The sequence below is a fragment of the Nycticebus coucang genome, chromosome 6, assembly GCF_027406575.1.
Source record: "Nycticebus coucang isolate mNycCou1 chromosome 6, mNycCou1.pri, whole genome shotgun sequence".
Taxonomy (NCBI): Eukaryota; Metazoa; Chordata; class Mammalia; order Primates; family Lorisidae; genus Nycticebus; species Nycticebus coucang.
Genome location: NC_069785.1, coordinates 46,822,663 through 46,837,820, shown reverse-complemented (window position 1 = coordinate 46,837,820; position 15,158 = coordinate 46,822,663). Strand labels below are relative to the sequence as shown.

At 41.0% G+C, this 15,158-nt stretch overlaps 1 protein-coding gene across 1 annotated transcript in view; it reads right to left on the bottom strand.

The window, feature by feature from the left end:
• Positions 1-15,158, bottom strand: part of SORD (sorbitol dehydrogenase) — a 49,547-nt gene that overhangs the window by 25,697 nt on the left and 8,692 nt on the right. The window contains exon 2 of the mRNA XM_053593468.1: positions 3,060-3,093. Within this exon, the coding sequence (XP_053449443.1) occupies positions 3,060-3,093 (34 nt within the window). The remainder of the gene's footprint in view (positions 1-3,059; positions 3,094-15,158) is intronic.

The following is a 15,158-nucleotide window of genomic DNA, read 5'->3' as shown; positions in this document are numbered from 1 at the left end:
ATAATCCCAGCATTTTGGGAGTCTAAGGTGGGAGGATTGCTTAAGCCCAGGAGTTCAAGACCACCCTGGGCAACATACCAGGATTCCTTCTCTATAAAAAACAAAAAAGTAAAAAAATTAGCCAGGCATAGTGAAGCATGCCTATAGTCCCAGCCACTTGGGAGGCTGAAGTGGGAGGATTGCTTAAGCCAAGAGTTCAAGGTTGCAGTGAACTATAATCACACATGGCACTCTACTCTGGGGCAATAGAATGAAACTTTGTCAGGCAAAAAAGCTTCCACATGGCAAATTAATTGCACGTGATGGTTAATTTTATGTGCCAACTTGGTTAGGATATAGTGCCCAGGTGTTTAGTCAAACACCAATCTAGATGTTTGTGTGAAGGCATCTTTTAGGTGTGATTAACATTTAAACCAGTAGATATAGAGTAAAGCAGGTTATCTTCCATAGTGAGTAGGCCTGAACCAATCAGTTTGAAGGACTTAAAAGCAAAGACTGAGGTTTCCTGAAGGGAAAGGAATTCTCCTTAAGACTCCAATACCAAACCTGCCAGCTCTGGTGTATGTGGCTGGCACCCTAGCCGCTGAGCTACAGGCACGGGAGCTGGCAGGTTCGAATCCAGCCCAGGCCTACCAAACAACAGTGACAACTGCAACAAAAAAATAGCCAGGCGCCTGTAGTGGGCACCTGTAGTCCCAGCTACTTGGGAGGCTGAGGCAAGAGAATCGCTTAAGCCCAAGAGTTTGAGGTTGCTGTGAGCTGTGACTCAACAGCACTCTACCGAGGGTGACATAGAGATACTCTGTCTCAAAAAAAAAAAAAAAAAAAAAATTAAAATTAAGTAAAAAAAAAATTAAAAAAAAAAGGACTGCAATATCAACTCTTACCTGAATTTCTAGGCTGCTGGCCTGTCCTACAAACATCACACTTGCCAGCCTCCACACCTCCACAATCAAATGAGCCAATTCCTTAAAATAAATCTTTCCTCCATCCACACATATATGCACACACGCACACACACACAATCCTACAGGTTCTGTTTCTTGGGAAACCTCTGACCAATAAATACACTATTTAAACAAGATATGATTAGTAGAATGAAATGTACCAATCATTTAAGAGAACAAATTGTTTTTCAGGAGATAGCTGTTTCCTGACAATTAATATGCTATGCCTGATTCTTATCTATTCATGAGAACGAATCTGGCAGAATCTCAACTTGACAATACTCTGTGAACTATCAGGCTGAGTTCTTTATGCCTGTTGTTTCCTAAAATGGTACAGCTTTATGTAAACCATCCAGCGATATCAATTGGTATTTCCCCTTCAAGGGTTTTAATAAAGTGAGATTTGGTGGTGTTGCTGTTTCAGTTTTCCAAGTTTAAAAGAATGATGCTCCTGAGCCCCTCTGCTAAACTGAGTTCTAATAGATCATAGTCTGACTGAGATGACCATGTTACAAACATCTCCCCAAGAAAATACCCTGCCTTAGAAAGATAAGGAGACCCAAAAGCTCTGCTGTGCATTCAGGTGTCTTATGTGCCACAAATCACCAGCAATCCACCAGCTGTAGAACTCCCCCCTCTCCCCCCGGGTTTTGATGAACAGAGTAAGAAATGGTAGGGTAAATTCTGAGATCAAAGAGAGAGAGAAAAGGTCCTGTGAATGAAGAAAACCGTCTCAGAGTTTCCTCTCTTGACATTACCAGTTTGCAGTAAGAGATTAGATTTGACTTGCTAGAACACTTGGTGAAATGTACTCTTTTCCTGTTCCCATTCAAGTATAGCAAGGGACAAGGAAGGGAGAGTGGAATGCTGCTTCAGGCAAAGGCTGTACAGGATCCTTTGGGGCCAGGAAAGCCTTTATTTGGCCACTTTCAGAATCAACAAACAACTTTTCAGGATATGAAAATATATGTGATATATTTTCTTTCACTTTTCTGAACATGATTGTGTTGGTGACAATACATAAACCCTGAACATACATTACTTGCTAAGCACTGATAGAGCAGATAATTCTATTTAGACTGTATTCTTATCACTTCTAAGTCAATAATCCAATCGACCTTTGAGTAGCAAAGCTCTGGAGTTACCAGGAAAGCTCCCTTCATCTGATGTTCCCACAGACGCTGTGGCTCTGCGGTGCAGTAGGGCAAGGTGGGGAAGGCATCCTCGACCCAAGGGCAGAAAGGGGACCTGAGTGGCTGGGTGCATGATGGGGAAGGTAAACTCTGCCCAGTGCCCCAGCCTCACTTCAGAGTCCTACAGATTATAAAGAAGTGGGATTCCAGGGATAGGAGGGATTGGAGAACTGTCAACAGGGATGTGCCCTAGCCAACAAGCTGGCACGATCTCCCGGGGATCAGGCACTACCCCAGGCAGCAGCATGTCAGCTGAGCCTGGCAGGCTCACCAGTGAGAGGCCTGGAAGGAGTGGAGCAAAGGTGTTAGGAACCCTGCCCCAGTGAGCTCATTCACTTTCTGTGCTAAGTTGATTAGGGCAGGAAGCAAGGCTCCAGGCCCACCCCAACCTCTACTGGACAGAAGGTCCTAGACTGCCTACTCTTCCATCTCTGGCCTTCCTAGGGAGTTGGGGAAGGCTGGTGCGATGTTTCTTTTGCTAATTAAAAGATTATTTGCTGTAGCTCACTCCTTTTCAAAGTTTGGGTTTGGGTTAGGGTTAGGACACAATTTGGCAACTCGATAGCAGCTTATAGTAGATGAGGTTAGTCTGTTGTTAGGTCCAAAGAATAATTCTACCTTTGGTCCATACACTTTACATCAGAAGTTCTTTGGGATAAGTCAGCATTCTGTTATGGTACATTTTCCTAGTTTTATTACTATTTCTTTTATTTCATGTAGCAGCCAAAATAAACCTACCCACCCGGTCATGATGTGGACAATGGACTAGGACTAGGTTCTCAGCCTAGCAAAAGCAAGTTGTTAATGGAGGCAAATAAAATAAACAGTAGGAAAAGAGGGGTAAGGGAACAATGCACATGTATCCCCAGGGTAAACAATAGGAAACATAAAATATAAATCGAGTTTCCTAAGAACCTACCATTTGGGCCCGGTTCAGGGATAGGGTAGTTTTCCTAAAAGAAACAAAATAGAAAAAGTCATTTATTCACATACATTGATTTTAATTTTGATCAAAGTATATTACTTAAACATTAATTTTTAACATGTTAATACGTTGTTTAGGATATTGTATCCTCATTTATTAGTGACATATGTTTGTAATTTCTCCTTTATAATAACATATTTTCTCCAACTTTAATATCAAGTGTACCTATATCAAGTAGAATGATTTTGATTTATTTCTTCTTTTTCTATTGTCTATAAGATTTAGCATGATCTGTTTTTTGAAGTTATTTTTTACTTTTATTTATAAATATTAGTTGTCTATTTTTTGATACTTAAAAAAAATAAGAAGTTAACTGATGACTCCATACTGAATCTCAGAGTCAAAGCATTCTATAATGGACATACTCTTGTTTGACAATGTGAATGTCACTTTCTTTGTATTATGATTATGATTATTATTGCTTAATATTTCTTTTCTTTCTTTTTTTTTTTTTTTGTAGAGACAGAGTTTTCACTTTATGGCCCTGGGTAGAGTGCCATGGCATCACACAGCTCACAGCAACCTCCAACTCCTGGGCTTAAGCAATTCTCTTGCCTCAGCCTCCCAAGTAGCTGGGACTACAGGCGCCCGCCACAATGCCCGGCTATTTTTTGGGTTTGAACCCGCCCCCTTGGTATATGGGGCCGGCGCCTTACCGACTGAGCCACAGGTGCCGCCCTATTGCTTAATACTTCGATGAAGCAATTGTCTGATTCCTTTTCTGAATGTATTTATGTTCCTTCGTTCTTTACAAGGTTTTTGTTTCTAATCCTTATCTTAAACATTGTTATTGTTATTAAATTTTAAGTCTTTTTAATTTTGTGAAGGCCAAAAAAAATGGAAACCTAATTAACACATGTATATGTAAAAATAAAAATAGTCATTTAGAATGCATAATACCTTTATGTTATGAATATTTTCCATTTTTAAAAAATTCAAATGGAGTTTCATTTAAATATTTCTTCTTAGAATTAACACAAGCTCAGACCATATTGCTCCTGGGTATGTGCCTGAGGGGCATACTAGGTGCATGCTGGGAAGGCTTGCCTGGCCTTTCACACTTTTCTGTTTACAGAGCAACAGACACAAACAATGGCACACACATGCATACTCACAAAGTCCACAGAGGATGCCACTCATCACTAGTGATGTGTCACAGAGTGAGATAAAGTTCTGAAGCTGGGTTCTCTCCCTGGGAAACTGCTAACTGCCCTACAAGCCGAAGGCCCAATCCTAACCCAGGAAAAGCAGACTGTGATTGCTGACCTCATCCCACCTCTAGTGCAACTTGCCCAGAACTAAGAAAAAAGTATGCTACATGTACCCACAGGCAGAAAAGGTGATTATGTCTCAGATGTCCCATCCGTATCAGATCCTTCCCTTCTGGAAAAACACATTCTTAGACACAGATTTGTTTGGTCTGGCAAACTCCTCCAGAGAAAGGATGAGGGCTTTTATCTCTAGACAGTATTGGTGGCTACTGACCTTTTCCCTTCATCTGAGCACAAAGACTGACACTTACATGTGGAGTTTTAGGGCCCTTTGGGGAAAATGTAAGACCGGCATTTTGGCCTCTCTCATAGGTTCAAAGAGCAATCTGAGCTATTATGGTGTTTACAATTCATAGAAGTAGCAGTAGCTATAGTAGTAGTGGTATTGGTTTATTAAGCTTTTTTTCCCTATTGCCATCTAGCTAGGAAAGTCCTGGTGACAAGGAGGAAGGTCACCGCACCGAGGGACCAAATCCACATGGTTGTTTTAAACTAATCAGGAAAAATAGGGATAGAGATATACATCCCCACTGTGCCTGCTCTGTGCCACCTAGTGGATTAGGCTTTATCCTCACCACAGCCCTCTGTACCTGGGAAACCTGAGGCTGGCAAGTTCCATAACTCGGTCAATGTCATACCACCAGAGAGTGGATGAACCAGGATTCAACTCAGGTGTGCCTGACTTCCAAGTCTGCTTCACGGTACCCCACGGCTCCCCAAGATAGAATGTGTTTTTTCTCCTACAGAGGTGATGCAAGGAGCCTTCAATTAGGCGGTGAGACTGTCAGAGCTGGACCCAGTGAAGAACGCTGTCCAGGAGTCCTCAAACTTTTTAAACAGGGGGCCAGTTCACTGTCCCTCAGACTGTTGAAGGACTGGACTATAGTTAAAAAAAAACCAAACTATGAACAAATTCCTATGCACACTGCACATATCCTATTTTGAAGTAAAAAAAAAACAAAACAAGAACAAATACAATCACACTGCCGCACGTGGCCCACAGGCTGTAGTTTGAGGACCCCTTGCCTCCTTCCAAAAGGGCAGCTCCAGCGGCTTTTACAAGCAACCCCACAGCATTAAATAACACTGCAGAGTATTAGGCCAAGCTGCTTCTTACTATCACTGTGCTGAGTGATTACTGGCTTTTTTGTTAACAAGATAATGAATACCTGATGCCAAAGGCTGTATCTTCTAATCTCATCAGCACCAGGTACAGTGGTTGGCGCCAAATCTAGTGTTTGTACTTGTTAAATAACCACTCTCCAAAACATGGAAGGTCTGATGTTCTCATTACCAGCCCTTTTCTGTTGAAAAGCCTCAGTGCTAATTTGAACTCTCCTTTCCAGAGAAACAAATCCCAAAGTCATAATGCTAATGCCACGAACTGACACTGATCACCAGCTTATTTGTGTCAGGAATTGTGTGCTGAGTACCTGACAAACACCTCACTTAATCCTCACAAAAACCCTCCTGTTTTGGAGATTTACCAACTTCCCTTGGTAACACTAGGTAGTAATGGTGGAGGTGCTGATGGGGGGTGGAGGGGGAGAAAGGACCTTAAGGCACATTTTTACCTCTTCTTAATAATTTAAATTGGCTACATCTGGAACGTAAGGACAGGAGAAAGGAAAGAATGGAGGAAATTCACCTAGAATTAGTCACCTCAGGATAGCTGGCTGTCACCAAAACCTTCCTCCATGAAACCGCTGGTCCCATATCTGACATTATACAACCTCAGGGACTGCTATGTAAAGTTATGTTTCTGTTATGCTGGGTAAAATTTTAAACTGCAAGTTAAACTGAAACTAAAATGAAAGGCCTTATTTCAAACATGGAACAGTATCCTATCCTTCCTACTGAAGATGCCAATAGGCAAATTCCCAAGCACTGAGACAATTCTAGAGTATACTAGACATTCATACCCTTGCCTCCAGCCAGGCCAGCCCAGAATACTGCACTTGAGGGTGGAGAGGTGGTAAAATCCAACCTCAGGACAACAGTCAGGGTACCAAGTAAGCCCTGGATCACTGGATATTACTACTGTAAATATTTGCTCAAGTTAACAGAACAACTTTGCTCAAGAGCAGGCAAAGCTGCAGTGACCCTCTCAGACACTAGAGGGTGGTGTGCCATTAGCCTAGTTTTTCCTTATTAGCACATCATACTTTATAGGGGACTTAACCACTCCCTGTACCCCAACTTTCCTTTTCTCTTCTTTTTCTTACTGATTTTACTCACACTTACAACTCAGGCTCTCTGCCTCTCCTCTCTGCAGGAAACATACCACTCGAACCCAAGACTACTTTAAAATTAGCCCATAAGTTTGTAAAAATATTGTCCTAAGCACAGCTGTGGAGCCCACTGGGGCGGCGCCTGTGGCTCAGTGAGTAGGGCGCCGGCCCCATATGCCGAGGGTGGCGGGTTCAAACCCAGCCCCGGCCAAACTGCAACCAAAAAATAGCCAGGCGTTGTGGCGGGCACCTGTAGTCCCAGCTGCTCGGGAGGCTGAGGCAAGAGAATCGCGTAAGCCCAAGAGTTGGAGGTTGCTGTGAGCCGTGTGATGCCACGGCACTCTACCTGAGGGCGGTACAGTGAGACTCTGTCTCTACAAAAAAAAAAAAAGAAAGAAAGTTATTACATCATGATTACTAAAAACCCCTGCTTCTTTTTTTTTTTTTTTGGCAGTTTTTGGCCAGGGCCGGGTTTGAACCCACCACTTCGGTATATGGGGCTGGCGCCCTACTCCTTTGAGCCATAGGCACCACCCCAAACCCTTGCTTCTTATTTGTGGTTCCTTGGTGTGATGTTGGCCACAATCTTCTTTTCACTTAATCTTTTCTGTCTTAGATTTCAGTGGTGATCTTCTTTCATTTATCCCGTTTCTCATCTATCACTTTCTTAGCTCCTCTGAGGTCCTATAGTTTCACTTGCATCCATGCAGTCCCTTTCTTCAATCCCAACAGTATCATAATCTCAGTCATATTCAAGGTTTCCTAAACAGAATTTCTATTCTATAATTGATAGTAAACGGGGGTAAAGAGGAATTAAGGCTCTTCTTTACTGTAGTTATGTCAGTTTTCTAGCATTTTCTACTTCAAGTCAGACATGCACAACTGAATCACATACATACTCTCCCTTCTACCCCTTAAACCCCTACCACCTGCCTGCCCATTTCTGAAGCAACTTGTGAAAATACTTCTGGAAGTACTTTCTTTGGTAACATGGAGTTATCTCTGGTACATCTCACATACTAAATGTTATCTTGCCTGTCCCAAACATATTTTCTTATTTTTTTTCCAAAAATTTTCTTAAATTTTCTTAAATTAAGCCTAAAGATATATTTCCTAAATATTTCCTCATTGGCCCGAGAAGGGACCCTAAGAAAGGGGCTTTGAGGAGGCTGGAAGGAAAACCTGGCCTGCTGTACCAAAAAGTCTGGAGGGCCCATAAGAATGTGGGTATGGGGTCCGTGCCAGTAGCTCACGGTTAGGGTGCCAGCGACACGCCAGGTTGGCAGGTTCGAACCTGGCCTGGGCCTGCTAAACAACAATGACAACTACAACAACAAAAAATTGCCAGGTCTTAGCTAGATAATAGCTGGGCTACAGTGTTAGCCCATTTATCTGAGTTCCCAGATAAGAAAGACCAGGTTGGGCAGCGGCTGTGGCTCAGTGAGTAGGGCGCTGGCCCCATATGCCGAGGGTGGCGGGTTCAAACCCAGCCCCAGCCAAACTGCAACAACAACAACAACAAAAAAAAAATAGCCGGGCATTGTGGCAGGCACCTGTAGTCCCAGCTGCTCGGGAGGCTGAGGCAAGAGAATCGCGTAAGCCCAAGAGTTAGAGGTTGCTGTGAGCCATGTGACACCACAGCACTCTACCCAAGGGCTGTACAGTGAGACTCTGTGTCTACAAAAAAAAAAAAAAAAGAAAGACCAGGTTACAGGGCCTGAAGTCAGGACAGTGAGTGGTTACATTTTAGGAGATAATATTCAAGCCCAAGGTGTTAGCACTTTTCCATTTTTTGACCTGAGAGTGACTATATGGATGTTTTCTCTGTGACATCATTATACAATTTATGTTTGGGGTATTTTTCTGTATGTGTATTATATTCCAATTTAAAACAGTTAAAAAATTGATTAACACCCATGTGCACATTTGTAGTAAAACTCAGCAAAAACCAAGCAGGTGTGAGGGAGCTGGAAAGCAGGGTTGAAGTTACACCCAATGGATACAGTGTACACTGTCCAGGTGATGGGCACACATAACTTTGACTCAACCTGTACAGAAGCAATTCGTGTACCCAAAACATATGTGCCTACTACCATAATATTCTGAGATTAAAAAAAAACAAAGAAGTGATTAAGTTAAAAAATGATAACACTGAAAAGAGTCAGCTATGTTTTCCAGATTCAATTTTTCCAAATACTGTGCATTACAGAATATTTTGTGTATGTACGTTAGTCTGCATTTTCTGAGAAAATTTTTAGCTTATTTATTTCTAATATTTCTCTCTTTTTTACTATTTTTTATTATATCATAACTTTGTACATTGATGCATTTATGGGGTTCAGGGTACTGCTTTGATATACCATGTGAAATAAGTATCACATCCATCACAATTATACCCATTCTCTCTTTTTTTGTTTATTTTGTGGTATGTAGCATTTTTTTTTTATTTATTTTGTGGTATGTAGCATTTTTTTTTTAATTCAGAATATTACTGGGGTATAAATGTTTTGGTTACATGGATTGCTTTTGTGCTGCTTGAGTCAAAGCTGTAAGTGTAACGATCATGCAGATGGTGTACACTGTACCTGTTAGGTGTGATTTCACCCATTGCCTCCTCCCCTATCCCACCTGCTGGATTTCCGTTGAGTTTTACTTCCATCTGTGCATATGAGTGCTGATCGGTTAGTTACAACTTAATAGCTGAAAACATCTGGCATTTGTTTTTTCATTCTGGCAGCACTTAGAAGAATGGTCTCCAGTTCTATTTTCTACTAGCAGCAGACAATTAAAATGGTTTCCTAAACAATTTTTTTTTAGTATCTACTGTGTATCCCCTACTGGTTAGAACATGTTGGGATTTCAAATGAATAAAATATTGCTTTTGGTATGAAAAAACTCAAAATACAGCAGTACATAATGGAACCATATGTGGGGAAGGAAGGTATGAGATGGGGAAGATGAGTTCCTATTCTGAAATCTAGAAGGGAATTAGGGAAGTTTTCTCTAATGTACCCAAATTCCAATTTTGGGGTATCTGCACATTATAGTAGCTTTACTTTTGTCACACGTCTAATCACACTTGAAAGAATAAGACCTAAAGAAAGATAAACAGGAGGCAGAGCAAGATGGCAGCCGAGTAACAGCTTCCTTGCATCTGGGCACCGTGAGTCTGGGGATATAGATCCCACCCATCTCTGGCTGGTGGGATCTGCCTATCATCACCCCTGAGAGGATACAGGGAGTCAGCGAGAGGCTTCTGGACCCCAAGAGGAGGACTGAAACAGTGGAAAAACGGCAAGTGGTCGCGTGTGTTCAATCCGTCTAAACCCGCCCACAACTGTAAGTTCAGTAGCAGCGAGACTGCAAACCAGAAAGGCCTTACCTGTGAACTGTTTTGGTGTCTTTGGACTTGGCACTCAGCTGAACTGCCTTGGGGAGAGCCAGAGCGGGAGTGCGGAGAACTTTGGCCTTTGTCTAGGGCCCCAGTCTGAGCCGCTGAGCCAGACGGAGCTAATAGTGTTTGGCTCTGGGTCACAGGGAGCCATTGTGAGCGATCTGCCCCGGCAAGCTCCGCCCTCAGGGTCCCAGAGCTGGAATTGGGTGGGAGCTGGTAACCCAGCGACCAAGTAGCCTAAGGGCGGGGTCTGAGCCGCCTTGCAGCCCTAACCCTCGGGGGCAGAGGGAGACCAGTTTTGGCACACAGGGTAAGTGGATAGCCACTTCAGCAGTGATTCCAGTGACAAGCACTTCCCTGGGAAAGCTTCTGCTCAGCAAGTGAACAAGTTCAAAGTGCCTTTTAAGTGGGCTGAAGAGATTTTGGGTGTCTACCTGCTGGGGTTTGAGAAACTAGCAGCCTCCAGTCGTATCAGAACTGTGATTAACATCTCATACCCCAGAAGACCACGTGTTGCCCAGACAATATTCAATAACATATACATACTGCTTTGTTTTTGGTTGTGTTTTTTGTTTTTTTTTTTTTTGGTTTGGTTGTTTTTTTTGTTTATTTTGATGTTGTTGATTGTTGTTTTGTTTTTTAAGTTCAACCTTTTCCATACAGATCCTTTTTCTTTCTCAATTTTTCTAGTTTAATTATAATTTCCCATTGCTGCCTATTTCAATAATTAGAACTTCATTTTTGTTAGTGTTTCTACCGCTATTATTTGGTTTTTCCAGCCAATTTTATCCCGTAAAGTTTTCTGTTTGCTTGTTTTGGTTTGATTTATAGCATTTTTGTCTTTCCTCTCTACTTGGTGGAGGTGGGGTACTGTGTCTGATCAGGTTAGCAAAGAGCTGCTAACCTCAAGGTAACCACCCAACTGGGCACCTCCCAGAAGGTGGTTTTTTTTTAAGGTTGTATCAAAGTACCTTACTGTACATCTATATTGCTCTGTCTCCCTCTTTCTGTGCCTCTCTTCTTTTTGTCAATATTCCTTTTACCCACCCCATCTCCTTTCTCTATTTTTCTTTTTTTTTTCTTATCAGTCGGTCCTCCTTTCTTTCATCCCTTTTTTGCTCTTCAACCTTCTCACCCTTCTGGTCCTGTAACCCTTAGTCCACAGGCATGAGAACTTAAAGAGCAAGAGGAAGTGAAAGGAAAATTAGGGCAAGGAAACAGATAAAAGAAATCACCCATGAGGAAGAATCAGCAGAAAACTCCAGGCAACATGAAGAACCAGTCCAGAACAACCCCGCCAAGGGACCATGAGGTAGCTACTACAGAGGATTCCACCTATACAGAAATGTTAGGAATGACAGAAAGGGAATTTAGAATACACATGTTGAAAACAATGAAAGAAATGATGGAAACAATGAAGGAAACTGCTAATAAAGTGGAAAATAACCAAAAGGAAATCCAAAAACAGAATCAAATCAGAGATGAACGATATGAAGAATATAAAAAGGATATAGCAGAGCTGAAGGAAATGAAACAGTCAATCAGGGAACTTAAAGATGCAATGGAAAGTATCAGCAACAGGTTAGACCATGCAGAAGAAAGAATTTCAGAGGTAGAAGACAAAGTTTTTGAGATAACTCAGATAGTAAAAGAGGCAGAAAAGAAGAGAGAGAAAGCAGAACGTTCACTGTCAGAATTATGGGACTTTATGAAGCGTTCCAACATACAAGTTATAGGAATTCCAGAAGGGGAAGAAGAATGGCCCAGAGAAACAGAAGCCATACTACAGAATATTATAAAAGAAAATTTCCCAAATATCACCAAAGATTCTGACACACTGCTTTCAGAGGGCTATCGGACCCCAGGTCGCCTCAACTCTAACCGAGCTTCTCCAAGACACATTGTGATGAACCTGTCCAAAGTCAAGACAAAAGAAAAGATTCTGCAAGCTGCCAGGAGTAAGCGCCAGTTGACCTACAGGGGCAAATCCATCAGAGTGACCGCAGACTTCTCTAATGAAACTTTCCAAGCAAGAAGACAATGGTCATCTACCTTTAATCTACTTAAACAGAACAATTTCCAGCCCAGAATTCTGTACCCTGCTAAGCTAAGCTTCAAAATTGACGGAGAAATCAAATCATTCACGGATATACAAACATTGAGGAAATTCGCCACAACAAGACCAGCTCTACAGGAAATACTTCAACCTGTTCTGCACACTGACCACCACAATGGATCAGCAGCAAAGTAAGAACTCAGAAATTAAAGGACAGAACCAAACCTCCACACTGATGCAAAAGATAAAACTAAGCAATGGACTCTCACAAAATAAGACGAATAGAATACTACCACACTTATCAATTATCTCAATAAATGTTAATGGCTTGAATTCCCCACTGAAGAGACATAGATTGGCTGACTGGATTAAAAAACACAAGCCATCCATTTGCTGTCTGCAAGAAACACACCTGGCTTCAAAAGACAAATTAAAGCTCCGAGTCAAGGGTTGGAAGACAATTTTTCAGGCAAATGGAATTCAGAAGAAAAGAGGAGTTGCAATCTTATTTTCAGATACATGTGGATTTAAAGCAACTAAAGTCAAAAAAGACAAAGATGGTCACTTTATATTGGTCAAGGGAAAAATACAACAAGAAGACATTTCAATTCTAAATATATATGCACCCAATTTAAATGCTCCCAGATTCTTGAAACAGACCTTACTCAGTCTGAGCAATATGATATCTGATAATACCATAATAACAGGGGACCTTAACACTCCTCTTACAGAGCTGGACAGATCCTCTAAACAGAAATTAAACAAGGATATAAGAGACTTAAATGAGACCCTAGAACAACTGTGCTTGATAGACGCATATAGAACACTCCATCCCAAAGATAAAGAATATACATTCTTCTCATCACCCCATGGAACATATTCCAAAATTGATCATATCCTGGGACACAAAACAAATATCAACAGAATCAAAAGAATTGAAATTTTACCTTGTATCTTCTCAGACCATAAGGCACTAAAGGTAGAACTCAACTCTAACAAAAATGCTCGACCCCACCCAAAGGCATGGAAATTAAACAATCTTCTGTTGAATAACAGATGGGTGCAGGAAGAAATAAAACAGGAAATCATTAACTTCCTTGAGCATAACAACAATGAAGACACAAGCTACCAAAACCTGTGGGATACTGCAAAAGCAGTTTTGAGAGGAAAATTCATCGCTTTAGATGCCTACATTCGAAAAACAGAAAGAGAGCACATCAACAATCTCACAAGAGATCTTATGGAATTGGAAAAAGAAGAATAATCTAAGCCTAAACTCAGTAGAAGAAAAGAAATATCCAAAATCAAATCAGAGATCAATGAAATTGAAAACAAAAGAATCATTCAGAAAATTAATGAAACAAGGAGTTGGTTTTTTGAAAAAATAAATAAAATAGATAAACCATTGGCCAGACTAACGAGGAATAGAAAAGTAAAATCTCTAGTAACCTCCATCAGAAATGATAAAGGGGAAATAACAACTGATCCCACAGAGATACAAGAGATCATCTCTGAATACTACCAGAAACTCTATGCCCAGAAATTTGACAATGTGAAGGAAATGGATCAATATTTGGAATCACACCCTCTCCCTAGACTCTGCCAGGAAGAAATAGAGCTCCTGAACAGACCAATTTCAAGCACTGAGATTAAAGAAACAATAAAAAATCTTCCAACCAAAAAATGCCCTGGTCCAGATGGCTTCACTCCAGAATTCTATCAAACCTTCAAGGAAGAGCTTATTCCTGTACTGCAGAAATTATTCCAAAAAATTGAGGAAGAAGGAATCTTCCCCAACACATTCTATGAAGCAAACATCACCCTGGTACCAAAACCAGGAAAAGACCCAAACAAAAAGGAGAATTTCAGACCAATCTCACTCATGAATATAGACGCAAAAATTCTCAACAAAATCCTAGCCAATAGATTACAGCTTATCAAAAAAGTCATTCATCATGATCAAGTAGGCTTCATCCCAGGGATGCAAGGCTGGTTTAACATACGCAAGTCTATAAACGTTATCCACCATATTCACAGAGGCAAAAATAAAGATCACATGAGCCTCTCAATAGATGCAGAAAAAGCATTTGATAAAATCCAGCATCCTTTTCTAATTAGAACACTGAAGAGTATAGGCATAGGTGGCACATTTCTAAAACTGATTGAAGCTATCTATGACAAACCCACAGCCAATATTTTACTGAATGGAGTAAAACTGAAAGCTTTTCCTCTTAGAACTGGAACCAGACAAGGTTGTCCTCTGTCACCTTTACTATTCAACGTAGTGCTGGAAGTTCTAGCCAATACAATTAGGCAAGACAAGGAAATAAAGAGAATCCAAATGGGAGCAGAGGAGGTCAAACTCTCCCTCTTTGCTGATGACATGATCTTATACTTAGAGAACCCCAAAGACTCCTAGAAGTCATCAAAAAATACAGTAATGTTTCAGGATATAAAATCAATGTCCACAAGTCAGTAGCCTTTGTGTACACCAATAACAGTCAAGATGAGAAGTTAATTAAGGACAGAACTCCCTTCACCATAGTTTCAAAGAAAATGAAATACCTAGGAGTATACCTAACGAAGAAGGTGAAGGACCTCTATAAAGAAAACTATGAAATCCTCAGAAAGGAAATAGCAGAGGATATTAACAAATGGAAGAACATACCATGCTCATGGATGGGAAGAATCAACATTGTTAAAATGTCTATACTTCCCAAAGCAATCTACCTATTCAATGCCATTCCTATCAAAATACCAACATCGTACTTTCAAGATTTGGAAAAAATGATTCTGCGTTTTGTATGGAACCGGAAAAAACCCCGTATAGCTAAGGCAGTTCTCTGTAACAAAAATAAAGCTGGGGGCATCAGCATACCGGATTTTAGTCTGTACTACAAAGCCATAGTGCTCAAGACCACATGGTACTGGCACAAAAACAGAGACATAGACACTTGGAATCGAATTGAAAACCAAGAAATGAAACTAACATTTTATAACCACCTAATCTTTGATAAACCAAACAAGAACATACCTTGGGGGAAAGACTCCCTATTCAATAAATGGTGTTGGGAGAACTGG